Below are 14,927 nucleotides of genomic sequence, written 5' to 3'. Positions count from 1 at the left end.
AGATATCAAAAATCTGGTAATTCTAAAATAACATTAATAATTTTTCTTATGAGTTGTTATGCCATATATGTATTAAGTTTGAGTTTTTTATTTTTATAGGTTATCTCGGTAATGTGTCAAATTATGAGCAACAAAAAAATTGAAAGATTTAAAAAATTCATATAAGGTCTCTCTTGATATTGTGGTAAGCTGTAGTATATTGAAATTTCAGTATATTTTTAAAATATATTATTTGTTGTAACTGTTTCTTTCAGTGTATTATACAAATTTTACAGAATACTGCATTAACGAATCATGAAGTCAAGTTCATTCATCCAAAAGCTAACAAGTTCCTCCAGATTGAAAACTATCAAGATTATATATTGTTTTTAGACAAGAAAAAGCTTGCATCCATTCATTTATAAGCTTTTATTTATAAATCTTTTTAAATAATTCTATCATTAGGTGCCAATTAAACTAAAGAATTGTTCTATCTGATCAAATTTTAGATATTTGTCCCAATTTGCTATCTACAGCATTAGTGGATATGAACGGCGGATATTGAAACGAAAAAATTTTATATCTTTGACCTATTAAATAAAAGAAATCTTTTTTGAAAGGCAGAACATAACTTAATAAATTTGTTGTAAATAAAGTTATACCAACAAACAGTGCACCAATTAAAAAGAGAGAGTGAAAATTATAGAAAGAAGCGAGAAGCCAAAAATTATTTTTAATACAGAGATAAAAATAGTATTTTGATTGAATATTAATATTTGAAATATATTATAATATTATGAAAGGACAAAAAAAATATCTAACACGTATCTTACGTATTATCAGGATGATAACATGTGTCTAATATACACCCTACGAATTATTAAAATGATGATACGTATTCAACCCGCACTCTGCGTGTTAACTTTTCATTTGCAAAATCCACTCATATATAATTACACAAAATAATTTTATTTTGAACAAAAATACCAACACTTTTTTCATATAATAAAAAAATTACTTTACCAACACACCCCCTTTTTCTTTTCTATTGAATTCATTCATCGCAATATGCTTTTTGCAGTCACTCCCCATTTCAGTAAAATATCGTTGCAAATGCAATGCTTCTTCTTCCACTCTTAGGTATCTACTACCATGTATACACCAAAGGAGCTTGGAACCATGAAGAGACAAATCAGGTTGGTTCAATCCACCACTCCTCATCAACCCTCTTCTTATATAGTGTTTTTTGTTACCGCGATATTTTAATGTGTTATTTTATTTTTGTTTTTGGATGAGATTATACAATATATGTAATATATGTAATGAAATAGTTAGACATAATTAATCCGAAAAAGATTAAAAAGACAAAATATTTGTGAAAAAATAAAAAACATGTAACTATTTTTAAAAATAAAAAATTTGCTATTACTCAATTAACAGAGTTTAATAAAAAAAATTTAAGTCATTCAAAATGAATCTAAATAAAACTGAGTTTCGATAATTATTTAACATTAATTTTATGAAAAGATTACATTAAAGCTAAACGATTTTTTTTTTTTTTGCAAATGACATAATCTTTCCCTACTCACTTAAGAGGTCGTGGGTTTGAATCTCCCTATATTTGATAAAAAAAAAATTTTTTTTGGACATTTTAAATCTTAGGAATCAAAACAGGACTAGATCCAAATTTAGAAGACCAATTTAATATCCTACCCTCAAATTTTCCTAAACTAGAGAATTTTGTCATATATTTATTTATTTATTTCTAATAAATTATTATATTACTGTTTATTATCAATTTATCTTTTTATTCCTGATATTATTATAAAGGATCATATTTAAAAAATACTAGAAACCTAGCACCTTTAGAAAAAGAATAATTAGCCAATATTAGTTCAAAAATAAAACAAAAATAATAAAAAAATATTGACTACCTGAAATCTCTCAATTATAAAATATATTATTAGCCTTTGAAATTCTAATTCTTACTTTAAATTAGTGAATAAGAAGAAATTTAAAAAATTTAAACCCATCTTTCACTTCTCTAGCCTCCAAATCCTTCATTTTTTTCTATTATATCCATTACAAGTTACAACTCTAGAATACACCAATAAGACAACCAGGAAAACGATTATTAGGAGCACTTGTCACTAAAGGTGAACAAATCCAAATCCAATTCATAGCATTCTATTTGTATTCGATTTGAATTTTATAGATATGATCTAATTCGTAAGTTTATCAAATCGATCCGTGAGATCAGATAAAGAATTTTAGAAATATATATGCATTTTTTTGTGTGTCTATGTATCTGCATATTTAATTTATAAATTTGATTAAATAATAAAAATATTATAAATAGATAAAATATATTATAAAAAAAATTAATGATATTTTGAAAATAAACAAATCTAAAAGAGTGAAAAAATTGATTAAAAAAATGTTAATTTTTTTTATTTTATTACCAGTAATATCCAATATCCAATTATAACGTACTTAATGTTATGAAATATTAGAATGTGGAAATGAATATGTTTATCAAAAATATTTTATAAATACAAAAAATTAACCATCGAATATGAAGTGGCATAATCATACTTATACATATTATACATATAGCGTTGTCGTATATTTATCTAATTCAATTAAAAATACCTTTAAATAAAATTTTTAAAATTAAAAACTTTAGTATAACCTTATATATCAATAAATATTACATTTATCCTTATATTTTTTCTTATATGTATGTCTTAATGTCTATTAGAATCATTTTAAATATCAAAAGCTACTTTTAAAAAGTGAATATCTTAGCGGTTAAGATGTCACCGCATATGATTTCATCGATTTTGTCAAAAATTATTGTAAAAAGTAAAACTGAAAAAACATGACAATTAAATTAATACTTAAAATGGCCCTGTAATTTAACGCTAACTTAATTTAATCGTTCAATTTTCAATTGACCTAGATTGTATTATAAAATTTTAAGGCATAACTCAAGTTAGTGTTTTTGTCCATTTCCGTCGCCAAAGAAATGACATAGTCACATAGCATGATTAAATGACGTCGTTTTGCTGTTTGCACCTAAACGACGTTGTTTTACTTCTCTCCCATTTTTTTCCCTCTCCGATGTCCGAACCTCCCACCACTCCCGTTGTCGCCACCCTCAATCATACATTCCAATGGGGTGGTAGGAAGTTCAGACATTGAGAAAGAAAAAGAAAAAGAAAAAAAAATAAACCCATGTTGTTTAGACACAAACAGCAAAATAATAATAAAAATAGACAAAAGTGCCAACATGAGTCATGCCTTAAAAATTAATTAAAAATTAAAGGAATAAATTAAATCAGAAATCAAATTTCAGAAGTTATTTTGAACATTAACTCCATAACAATTGTTTCAACTCCTCCAAAACGAAAGGTCATGCTCGAAAGTCAAAACAATGGATCTTAATATTAATTTATAATACCATTGCAACGATTATTACAATTTTAAAAACTTAGACAATGATTTATATATATAAATGAGCCAACAGTAGATTATTTTACAATCCTTTCTGCAAGCAAACCAGAGTTACAAAATAGTTGAGGTCGGAAACCTAATAACAAAAGGAGTATGCATACAAAAAGCTACCAGAAACGGCTAAATATATGCCAACTTCCCTAGCACTTTGTACATTCCCTAACCTTGTATTTTTCTTTTGTTTTTTGGATACATAATTTAATTTCATCTCCAACTACGAGAGTAACGATCATCTGAGTGCATTCGAGATGTTCGATCGTAATCTCTGTCGGGTAGGCTTCCAGAGGTTGAGCTTCCAAATCTACCAAAATCTCGGTCAAAGGACGAAGAAAGCCTCTCTGAACTTGAGTAATGAAGAGAATGAAAGGAAAAAGGCCTGGGGGGTTCTTCTTCATGCAAAGGACTTCTCCTATCGTCTGAATAGGACCTCGACATTGAAGGACTCCTTGCCAAAGAATCATGTCCACCATACCTAGGATGAAAACTATGCGTATAGGAACCGTATCCTGGGTCCCCAGGGGGACCATCATCCCGGAAATCCCCAGAAGATCTTTGCTCACGAAAGTATCCTCTGCTGCCATAGTCTGAGCTATGATTTGATCTGTGGTGTGTCCTTGAACTATTTGATGTATCTGAACCCGAGGGCGCAGGCCCGACCGCCCACAATTTATCATCAGCATTTTTTGGAATAGGAGCATTTATTCCTGGGAATTCAATGGTCATCTTTCGTTTTGGTTTTGAATAATCAACTTCCACAATTTCTCCATCCTCTTGCTCTGCAATCTCCCTATCAGTGTAGATTGTAATACCAGAAGGTTCATCCTCATCATCCACATCTAAATTCCATACCATGTTATTGGAATAATTAATTAATTTGATATACAAAATAAGAAAAAGGAAAAAGATAGAATACAGTACATGGAGCAAACTTTGACAAATAAAAGACTAAAAGAGACTTGCAAATAAGAGATAACAGCATGTGCAGCATTAAATTGTCTAAAAAAATACTATCATATATAAAAATTTAAAACATTAATAAGTATCGAATCCAATACAATATATTATACACCACTTAGTAGTCTCGTGTCATGCAGACAGTAACTTACATCTAAAAATGAAATGCACTTGTGAAATCCTCACACATGACTTCACACCACTATTATATGAAAAGCGCATTTTTCTAAATAAATAAATAAAATTCTGTATTAAGAGGTATGTGAGCAAAATGCAAATATTTCATGCTGTCTTGATCTTGAAGTTGCCAAAAGAGTTCAGCCCTTGGGTTGTTATATGAACAATTTCACTTGTTTTTAATTGGGTTTATATCAGAGGTTCAACAAAGTGATCGTGAAAATAATTTTACAACTTTGGTCCTATAAAAAAGGGTAATTAAGTCAAAGAAATGTACTTTACCAAGATATCCAGGTGGGTACCCTAATTCCCGCATTCTGTTAAGCCAAGGGGGTGGATCAAGTTCCTGCACAAGAAAACATTGTATAATTTTATGAAAAAAATAAAATAAAATTAATGATGTCTTATTACTCTCCATTGTATAGTTATGCAACCTATCAGTACAATCATTTTGCCAATACTTAGACTAAAAAATACAGTACAAACAAGTAGTTGAACAAGCAAAATATTATAAGCTACTTCACATGACATACCATAAATAAATCTATTCCTTGGGGGATTGTGTTACTAGTAGAAACAAGTCACATTTTGTTGGTTAAAGAAAAAGAAGAAACTCATGATACCCCAAAGTTCAGTTCATCGTTAAAGAAACACTCTATCTATATTGTTAAGGACCAAATAAATATAAATTTTATGGGAAACTTAAGCAGTATATCTGAAATGGCATCTAAACTAAAGTGCACAAGTGTCATTTAGTTATTCATACAGGGTCAAGACACTCAACTTTTGAGTCACTAACTATCTAATTAACATTTTTCTTTCATCTCCTCTTTTCACCTTTCCATACTTCCGAGGGACTAGAGGAATGTAACCATCCCAGGTCATGTGTTTCACTATACTGTCAACAGAAGCGCAATATAAATTCCTTGAATAGATTCTGTCAAAGTTTGTATGGATTCCTTGAATCCTTTTTTGTATACCCGAAGGATACGACCGTTTTGTTTTTCCCAATTTGGAATATATCCTGTCCTCCCCTAGTTAAATTTTCCCTAATTTCTCTTGATAAAACTTTTTCTTTTTGGGGTGGTGGGGGGAATTGAAGATTTCATTGACTAAAATGAGCAAAAACTCTTACCCCCAAGCCCAAGAGTTGACGTGTTACATCATCAAGAGCACCTGGCCTCAAACCAGCATACTTTCCAGTTGGAGAATCCTGATAATATCGAGTTGGATTTCGAGAACTCGCATTCTGGTTTCGACGGGTCTTGTGCTGCTTGCGAGCAATATTGACAGCAGCACTGTCACGAGGCCTCGTACAATCTCTCAAGGAATGGCTGTAGGAACCACAGTTGAAACACCGGGCAGCATCATCCACAATCTCCAAACCACTACAATATGAAAAAGGAAGTTAAGTACAGCAGCTTCTAATGGAAATTTATCAAGTACAATCAAATAACTGGATGCTTCATCAGGAATTAATGACAAACATGTAAGTTCAAAATGCTGAAAAAATATAGAACATATCAGATGTGAAAGCAATGTAATTGGCCTAAGAAACCTCTATGCATTATGAAGAATCCAGAGATGCTCCCATAACCCCACAATGGTTGATCTTAACCCAATAAAATGTTTCTCCCCTTTTTCCTAACATTGGTGTGAAAAAGAGAAAAAACCTGGAACTGCTTTGATTTCTCTATTTAAATGATCATCCACAACTGTGAGCCCAACCAGAAGGAAAAGCAGCTCCTTCACATCATTAGGCACAAGGCACAGCACTACAAAAATACAAGATGCCAGAATTGTGGAAGCAACAGGAAAAATATATAAGCAACTGATATATTCTTTTTCTTAACCATTGTGATAATGTAAGCGAAATTCAACTGAGACTGACAATATCCATATCCTTGATTACATTGTCGTAACAGGCAGTCAAAATATTTCCCCATATGCTGCTCCCAATAAAAATTGAACAAAAACACCCGAATCTCAGTGAACTTCAGTTTGTAAATGAACTTTCCAAGTAAAATAATTAGGAGCATCCCCTGGTTCAAGCTGGTTGTCTATGCCCCAATATCCCAGGATAACACAGTAAAATAAATGGTGTGTTCAAAGCATCAAGCAGCAGCACTTGTACAGGTTTGAGAGCCACACATGGTAAAACCCCTCCCTTAAACACCGATATCAGCAAATCTTTCCAAAACCTCGAGAAAAAGAATCCTACAAGGTACATACATTATCCACCAAATGTCTACCCAAAACCTTGCCACCTTAATACGAACTCTAATGTTAAGGCAAATCATTGCAGAGAAACAGAAGCAGTACAGAAAATATGGGCTATTCTGCAAGGTATTTACCATAGACAGCTTAACTGATAAATCCTACCACCAAAACAATATGCCATAGTCAGCTAGAATCATCTGCCATACCATATAATGTGTGATAAAAATTACTGTAACTGGCCAAGTAAGGCTTTGCCTGAATGTCAGCATGGTCCTTGAGCCTAAACTTCCGGTTCTTTCCTAAACACATGTACTCCCTTAGCCTTCTAGCCACGAACACAGTGTGAATACTTCAGAGATCAATAAGGGTGTTTCAAATCACTAAAAATTTTGTAAGCTTTATTTGTACCTTTGAAGGCATAAATTTGTCTATTCCAAAAGTCTTTACCTGCCTCAATGATGGGTCATGAAGCTAAAAATGGAAGGATGGAAGCTTACAATTTCCCATGATAGTAAGGACATGAATGAGCAACAAGATATTCTCTTAAATCATGTAGACCGAAAAATACTCACTACTAGATAACTAATTCCGGCATATAACCTAACATCAGAGAACTTTATGGTATTCATTACAAATGGAAGTTGTATTGCGGCATTCATTGCAAATGAAAGGTAAATCAATATTGTAACTTTGCATTAAACACCACTTAAACTTCACAATAGTGGGCAGTGAATGTCTCAACCATTGCCAAAGAAGTGGTGAATGCTCATTGGGATCTCCTACAGTGTGACACAGTTATGAACAAGATTTTTTAAGCCTCAACTATGGGATACAGTAACCATGAATCTAAGCTGAAAATTGTCCTGCGAAAATTTGCAAAACTTTATTATAGATCCTAGACAGAAGTGTCTTTGCTGAAACACTAAAACCAATTGTTCTCATTCATCTAAACACAAAACAAATGTACTCTATTAAGGGGGAGGGGTGTCAGATGGAGTTTGGGTTAGAGTTTGGTAGCGGAGGCAGAAGATGGGAGTGTGTGTGTGTGTGTGTGTGTGTGTGTGTGTGTGTGTGTGTGTGTGTGTGTGTGTGTGTGTGAGAGAGAGAGAGAGAGAGAGAGAGAGAGAGAGAGAGATGGGTAAGGGCATTTCATATGAGACGATTGTAAAGTAGGGGAAGTTGGTTTATATTGGACAGCTAGAGAAGAGCCAAGTGTAGTTCAGACAAATCTCGAGAGGTAAGCTTAATTTACCCTGAAATTATATAATACATTACCACTCAACTGTTCTTAAATCAGCATATCCCAATAAAGATTTCAAAGCGGGTATGACCAACAGAAAGTCTTGTCCCAATTAATTTTCAAATTACAACACCTTTGGTAAAAATATTGTTTCCAGGTGCCAATATTTTCCAATAATTTGATAAAATACAGAGCATTTTTCCCACATCTCAGTCTTAGCTGCTGCTGTAATACCAATTATTGTTGCCGAGCGCCAGTTTCTACCACTTAAAGGAATATGTCCAGCTTTAAATAGAAGATACTGGGAATACAGTTGCTAACTTGAAAATATGGACAAAATGATCTTTAAAGAGAAGTATTGAAACTCCTCATTGCAGAGTAAGTGAAACGATAAAACAAAAAAGATAGTGTCAAATACACTGTACACAAGAGTTCTACCAATTGCTAGTCTGCTCAAAGCGAGCCCCCATAGAACCAAGATGGCAAATTTTATAAAACTAAAAAGATACTTCTAAAAGGAAACAGACTTTCTTTCTCAGATCATTCTCTAAACCATCAAGGGAATCTAAAATATGGGAAACCTAACACACTTAAAAGTCTGAAGGTAATAAAATTAGAAATTTAAAATAAGAATAAAATTGTCAAGGCAGCATTTTAGTTATGATTCTTTTCTAGAACCACAAAAGACGAAACTCTGGCCAGTAGCCACAGTGATCAATTGTTAAGCCATCAAGCCAAGGCTTTATGAGCAGTGCAACATCACAATTAAATAAGAATCAATTTTTTGCAAGCCAACTGTTTAATTATGATTCTTTTCTAGAAGAAAGAAGAAACACTGTAGCCACAATGATCAATTATTGCACTAGCAAGCAATTATTTGATATGCACTGCACAGTTGCACATGTCATAATAAATATGGTATTAATAAAAAGAAGATACTTCCACTAGTCATATTTCATATTATTTATATTTCAAACATCACAAAAGCACATGAACCACCAAGAACTAGAAAATTAGATGCATCTAGTTTTCATCTAAAATAATAGTAAGTGACAGCATATACCCATCCAAGTTACTTGAACCATCAGCTGAAGTCAATCCCAAAGCATATCCACGATCATATAGAGGTACAGAATTATCATCTACAGGTACAAAATCTTTATTCTTATCATTTCTTGTCTGTTTATCCATCCAGAATGACTGCAATATAAAGAAATTGGATAAAAAAACTGGCATAAAAAATATAATATTTTCCAGTTTTCTAAGGTGAATACTGTTAACAAGTGCATATACTTGCCAATATGATAACATGCTAATTATCCTAATAATTTATGGTGTAACCGTAACTAGAGATGGGTTTCCACAATCCACATTGATATAATAAATAGTAATATAGTGCATTAAAATTAGTAACTAATAACAAAAATGGACTAACAAATTAAAAGCAATAGAAAAATAAAAATGGACAAGGCAGTTATAACAAGATGCAATGAATGCACACTGCAATGGCTACTGTAACTTATCACCGCGACTATGCGAAACACAACTGAAACATCTATTCCGGGATAAATCATATTACAACCATGAGAGTGACTGGACTAGTTTCCTAGCAGTGGAATTGAAAGCATACAGGCCTACAGTTAAGGAGGTTGTCATAAAAATACTAACTCACCACAGCCGAGGTCTTTTCAAGGCCAACGTTTAGAGCAGGAAAAAATGTCTCCTCGCCAGATTCCAACACATCGCTAGGATCCTGGAGAGACAAACATAGCTAACTAATTCATATCATCGTTTGGGAAGCTAAAAAAGCAAAATAGAATTAGCAATAGTATTAAAAGAATTGGCATCATTTGTTTGCCAACACATCAATGATCTAATCTGAGGATCCTTCCAATTCAAGTTCTCAAGATCACTCAAATTGTCTACAGGTCAGTTCCTACAAGACTTCTGTCAATCATAGACAAATGATGATTTTTTTTCTCATGAATCATCACAGAAGACAACTTTTGAAAATAATAAAACTTTGTACCTCATTCATCCCACAAAATAAATACCTATCATATCACCACATTTTAGTATGGAGGTTTCATCTGAAGACCAAGAAACTTAGAACTCATCATATATATATATATATATATATATATATATATATATATATATATATATATATATATATATATATATATATATATATTTGCATATGTTTACCAATCACTGACACTACATGGACTGTAGCTCCACAATTATAAATATAAAAACTACAATTCTCATTCCAACCCCATGCTAATAAAGATATTCACATTTTTGTCTGTTTACATGTTTTATTTTGATCATATTTTATTCTCTAATTACTCATTTAATCACTTTAAACTTTAAAGAAAAATAAGCTTTCAACAAAAAAATTTTAAAACAGCAGGGCTTACATTGGATGAAGAAACATGTTTAGCATGCCACTCTGACCACTGCTGTAGTAGCTCTTCAAGCTTCTGTCTACTAGCTCTGGAAAGGGTCAACACATAAAAAGTTAATCACCGAAACCTATCATTCAATTAAACTTAAAGGCAAGATCAGATATTTTACAATTAAAAAGATATAAAACTTGGTTTTTCAATTTTTTTTCCCTTTCCATTTTCGTATAAAGATCATATCCTGTTGTAATATCGCATACCTTGTTAGGGAATTATATACGAAATGAACTGATGGTTGATGTTCATCAACAGCAATCCGGGCTCGTTTAGCACCTAAAATAGCTATTACACATATTACGGAACTACAAGTCCTTTGAAAATAATAAGAAGCAAACCATCATCACCTAATTGATACTACATACTCTTGGTCTGATATGAAAAATCACATACATTGTTACAGAAAGGATTTACTGCAATTACAGCATACAGAACTTAAGAAGCATGAGAGACTAATTAAGTTTCATTCAAGGAAATCAACTTTCTTCAACAAAGAATTATATATGCAACATTTTGGATGACCCCTGGTAAATGTGTTTGGTTGTTTTATTCTAGAAGCAATGGGAGAGAAGGGAAGGGGTTTCAACAGTAGCTGTGAGCTTATTTTCCTTCTTTAAACCCCTTTCCTTCCCTTCCCTCCTGCCCCTTTCGAAAATAAAACCCACAGACACAAGCAGAAACTTCAATTGACTCTCTAAGCTACAAATCACTAGCACATAGGAGAACAGACAAACACACACAAGGATACATCTTCCATCCAACACACAGTTTCTGGTGGGACTCCCTTCGCCCTTCAAAGAAGACGAGAGGCTGCCATTCTCGCCATTCGCTCCTTTAACTTCCTCGGAGATCACGACAGTGTTGGTTACTTCAAAACCCACTTGCAAGGTAGGGGCACCGCACATGGCGGCGGCAGGCTCAGCAGAATCCTCAGCTTGACATGACGGCTTCTCATCTTCCAAAGAGCCACTTACATAGTTACTAGCTCTGCTCTTTTCACCTTCGGAACCCGAATCCATCTCCATATCCATCTCCATTTCCTCGTTCAACTGTTCATGACTATCCATATCCAACGAAACCCCTTTTCTCCTAATTGCAGAGGATAAATAATAAATTTAAATTTTCATAAGAGAATTACACTGAAAATGTGAATATATGCACCCGCAAACATGTACATATTGCTAGCATTGCGTGTTGGGTTAAGAGTTCAAAATGAGAGAGGGAAGTGAGTGAAGTGCGAGTGTTAAAACATGAACAGAGAGAGAATTGGGGAAGAAACGTTACCGATTAAGAGAAAGGTAAGAAGAGAGAAGAAGCTGAGTTGCGATAAACGACGGCGTATTGGCGTGGCGAGGTGGAGGAGCGAAGGACGCGAAGGGGGAAGAAGCTGAGCAAGGGAGGTAAAATTGGAGGAACCCTAGAGCTGGGAAGTTAAAGCGTCCCTCAACTGAAATTTGATGGTGGATCCAAAATCCAAACGCTGCCCTATGAACAGACGCTGCGTTTTGGTCTATAACTAGTTGCCACTTGCCCCGTAAGATCCATGTGACTGCTAGTATATTATACAGTACTTATTTGAACGACATTAAATTAATAAAAAATATATTTTTTAATGAATTTTTATTTTAATATGTTTAACAAATTTTTAATAATAAATATTAAGATATTAAAAAAATAAATAAAATATTTTTTAAAAAAAATTAAAATTTACATTTTTTTAAAAAAATATTTTTACATAATAAATTAATAAAAAATATTTTTATTTTATTTTATTTAAATATATTAATATTAAAAATTTTTTATATAAAATTATTTTTATTTTTGTAAGAGATTTTTTTAAAAAAATATTATTACAAAAAGGTGTTTTTAGAGAATGGTGTCCAAACAAATCCTAAAAACTTGTTTGAGTGAGTTTTTAAAAAAAGATCTTTTTTTTTAGTTATTTTTTTTAAAAAGATTTTATAGAAAAATAAAAATAATTTTATATTTGAGTATCTTATGTAAAAAAAAATTTTTATTTATTAATTATGTTTGAATATAACAATATAAAAATATTTTTTTATTTATTTATTATATAAAAAAATTTAAAGAAAAAAATCTTTTAAAAAAAGATATAAATTATAATTTTTCTAAAAAAATTATTTTTTTAATACTTTTATTTTTATTACTAAAAATTTACTAAACACGGTAAAAAATAAAAATAAAAAATCTTTTTTCAAAACAAACACTAAGTTAATTATTATACCAATCTAATTTAGTTGTATATTATACAACTATATTAAGCATGTTTTGATAACCAAACCGGCCCCATGGAAAATGTCCGAATAGATCATGGGTTTTACTTTAACTTTTACAGCAACTCCAATGGGGAGTTTCCTTTTAATTTTTACTGACACATATGAGTTTTTCACCGTTGGAGAGAAAGGAAGTGAGCCTCTATACAATTTCCAATAAAAATGAGTCTCTCTGAATAAGAACTTGGAACAATCAATAATAACTTGCTAAATGACAAGTTATTATTTAAATAAATAATTATATAAATTTTAATTAATTATATTAAATAACTATATTATAATAAAATTTTAATTAATTATATTAAATAGTTATATTAATTATAATTTAATTATTTAATTAATTATTATAAAAAAATATTTATATAAAATTATAATTAATTAAATAATTATATTAAATAATTAAATTATAATAATTTATTATATTAAATAATTATATATCTATTTAATTAATTATTTATATTAATCATTTAATAATTAGTTATAATAAATTATAATTAATATAAATAATTATATTTAATCAATATCAAATATTATTTATATTGTATATTAAATCATAATTAATTAAATTTATTGATTGAACACATACGCAATTTCACAATATTTATCGTTAACTATGGGGTTTAATTATATTTTTTATATTAAATAATTTTACAAATTAGTGTCATCTCGAATTATGAATTATATATTGTGTATTATTTTTATATATATTTTTTTAATATTAATATATTTTAACAATGAATTATTTTTGAATTTATAAATGAAAATAATATTATTGTAATATATGAATTATATATTGTGTATTATTGTTATATATGAATTTATTTAATATCAATATCTTTTAATAGTAAATTATTTTTAAATTTATAAATTTAAATAATATTATTGAAAAAATTCAATTATATTAATTTTAAGTATTTTAATTAATTAATTAAGTAGGACCACAACAAGGACTAAAGTTAGTTCCTCCTAATGGAGAAAAAAGAGATGCTTTGAGTTCCTATTTACTGTTTATGACGCAAAAGCTGATGTGGAGTTACTTTTTATGACAGGTGAGCCATAAATAGGGACTGAGATGAGTTCCCTATTGAATATGGTCTAAAAGTGGAAAATAATAGTATCAGGGGATGGAAATGGGAATAACAGTTCTTCCAAGTTCTAACACGTGTTCACAGGGGCGGAGCTTAGTTAAAATAAAAGGGGTCATGGCCTCTCCCAAATTTTTTATTAAAAAATTAGTAGTATTTTTTCGAAAAATAAAAAATAGTTTAACTGGCTTAAATATTTTATTTTATTATACAATAATTTTTAGTTTTAGACATTAAAAACATGTTGGATTGTGATTTGTTGGCTTTCATAACACATCAAAATTAAAAAATAAAATCAAATTAAATAAAAAAGTTATCTAACAAAAAACATAAACATAAAAAAGATCGTCTAACAATCGAATCAAATAAAAAAGTTATTTAAAAAAAAGATAAGAATAAAAAAAGATCATCTAACAAAATAAAAGATAAAAATCATCATCATAAAAAATACGCTACTTTACTAGCAGCTTCTATATTCCCAGCTCTTTATTCAACAAACAATACTCCTTCTACCTTTGAGTTCAAATATAAAAAATTAGATATTTTTATTTAATTAATTTAATATTATTTTATATTTTACTTTATTTGATTTAATTTTTTATATGATAAAAAATATTTAGAATATTCAATAAGTATTGATATTATTTTATTTATATAAAGTGATAAAAAAAATTCAATAAATATTATAAATTTTAATATTTATTCTTTTATTTTTTTTATATATTTTACAGGATATATATTCAAATTTTTATATAAATTAATGATAAAAAATTAAAAAATTGATACATTTTTAAGAAGAAGGCTAATATTTAAAAAGGAGAATACTATTATAAATTATTTTCTATTTTTTATCTCCAGAATTACTTATTAGTAACAAACTTAAAAAATAATTATATTTATAAATTTTATTTTAATATAAATATTATTATTAAATTTTTATGTAAATTTTGGCCCCTCCAAAATTTTGTTTGAAGCTTCACCACTACATGTTCAGAAG

General features: G+C 30.0%; 1 protein-coding gene across 2 annotated transcripts; it reads right to left on the bottom strand.

The window, feature by feature from the left end:
• Positions 1–3,462: 3,462 nt before the first annotated feature.
• LOC112716686 (uncharacterized) lies at positions 3,463–12,085 on the bottom strand. Of its 2 annotated transcripts, none has more exons than XM_072205721.1 (9): positions 11,836–12,085; positions 11,300–11,632; positions 10,755–10,836; positions 10,510–10,585; positions 9,759–9,839; positions 9,150–9,286; positions 5,762–6,014; positions 4,909–4,972; positions 3,463–4,331 (listed from the first exon to the last, which is right to left on the bottom strand). In XM_072205721.1, exons 2-9 carry the CDS (start codon positions 11,616–11,618, stop codon positions 3,700–3,702), a joined length of 1,644 nt encoding a protein of 547 aa, XP_072061822.1. In that variant the 5' UTR covers positions 11,619–11,632; positions 11,836–12,085; the 3' UTR covers positions 3,463–3,699. The 2 variants fall into 2 exon arrangements, with proteins under 2 accessions (XP_072061822.1, XP_025624440.1); XM_025768655.2 differs by having other exon boundaries at positions 11,300–11,640; positions 11,836–12,082.
• Positions 12,086–14,927: the final 2,842 nt, after the last annotated feature.

The sequence above is a fragment of the Arachis hypogaea genome, chromosome 10, assembly GCF_003086295.3.
Source record: "Arachis hypogaea cultivar Tifrunner chromosome 10, arahy.Tifrunner.gnm2.J5K5, whole genome shotgun sequence".
NCBI classification, from domain to species: domain Eukaryota; kingdom Viridiplantae; phylum Streptophyta; class Magnoliopsida; order Fabales; family Fabaceae; genus Arachis; species Arachis hypogaea.
Note: the sequence above shows the minus strand (reverse complement) of the source record. Positions and strands in the feature narration are given on the sequence as shown.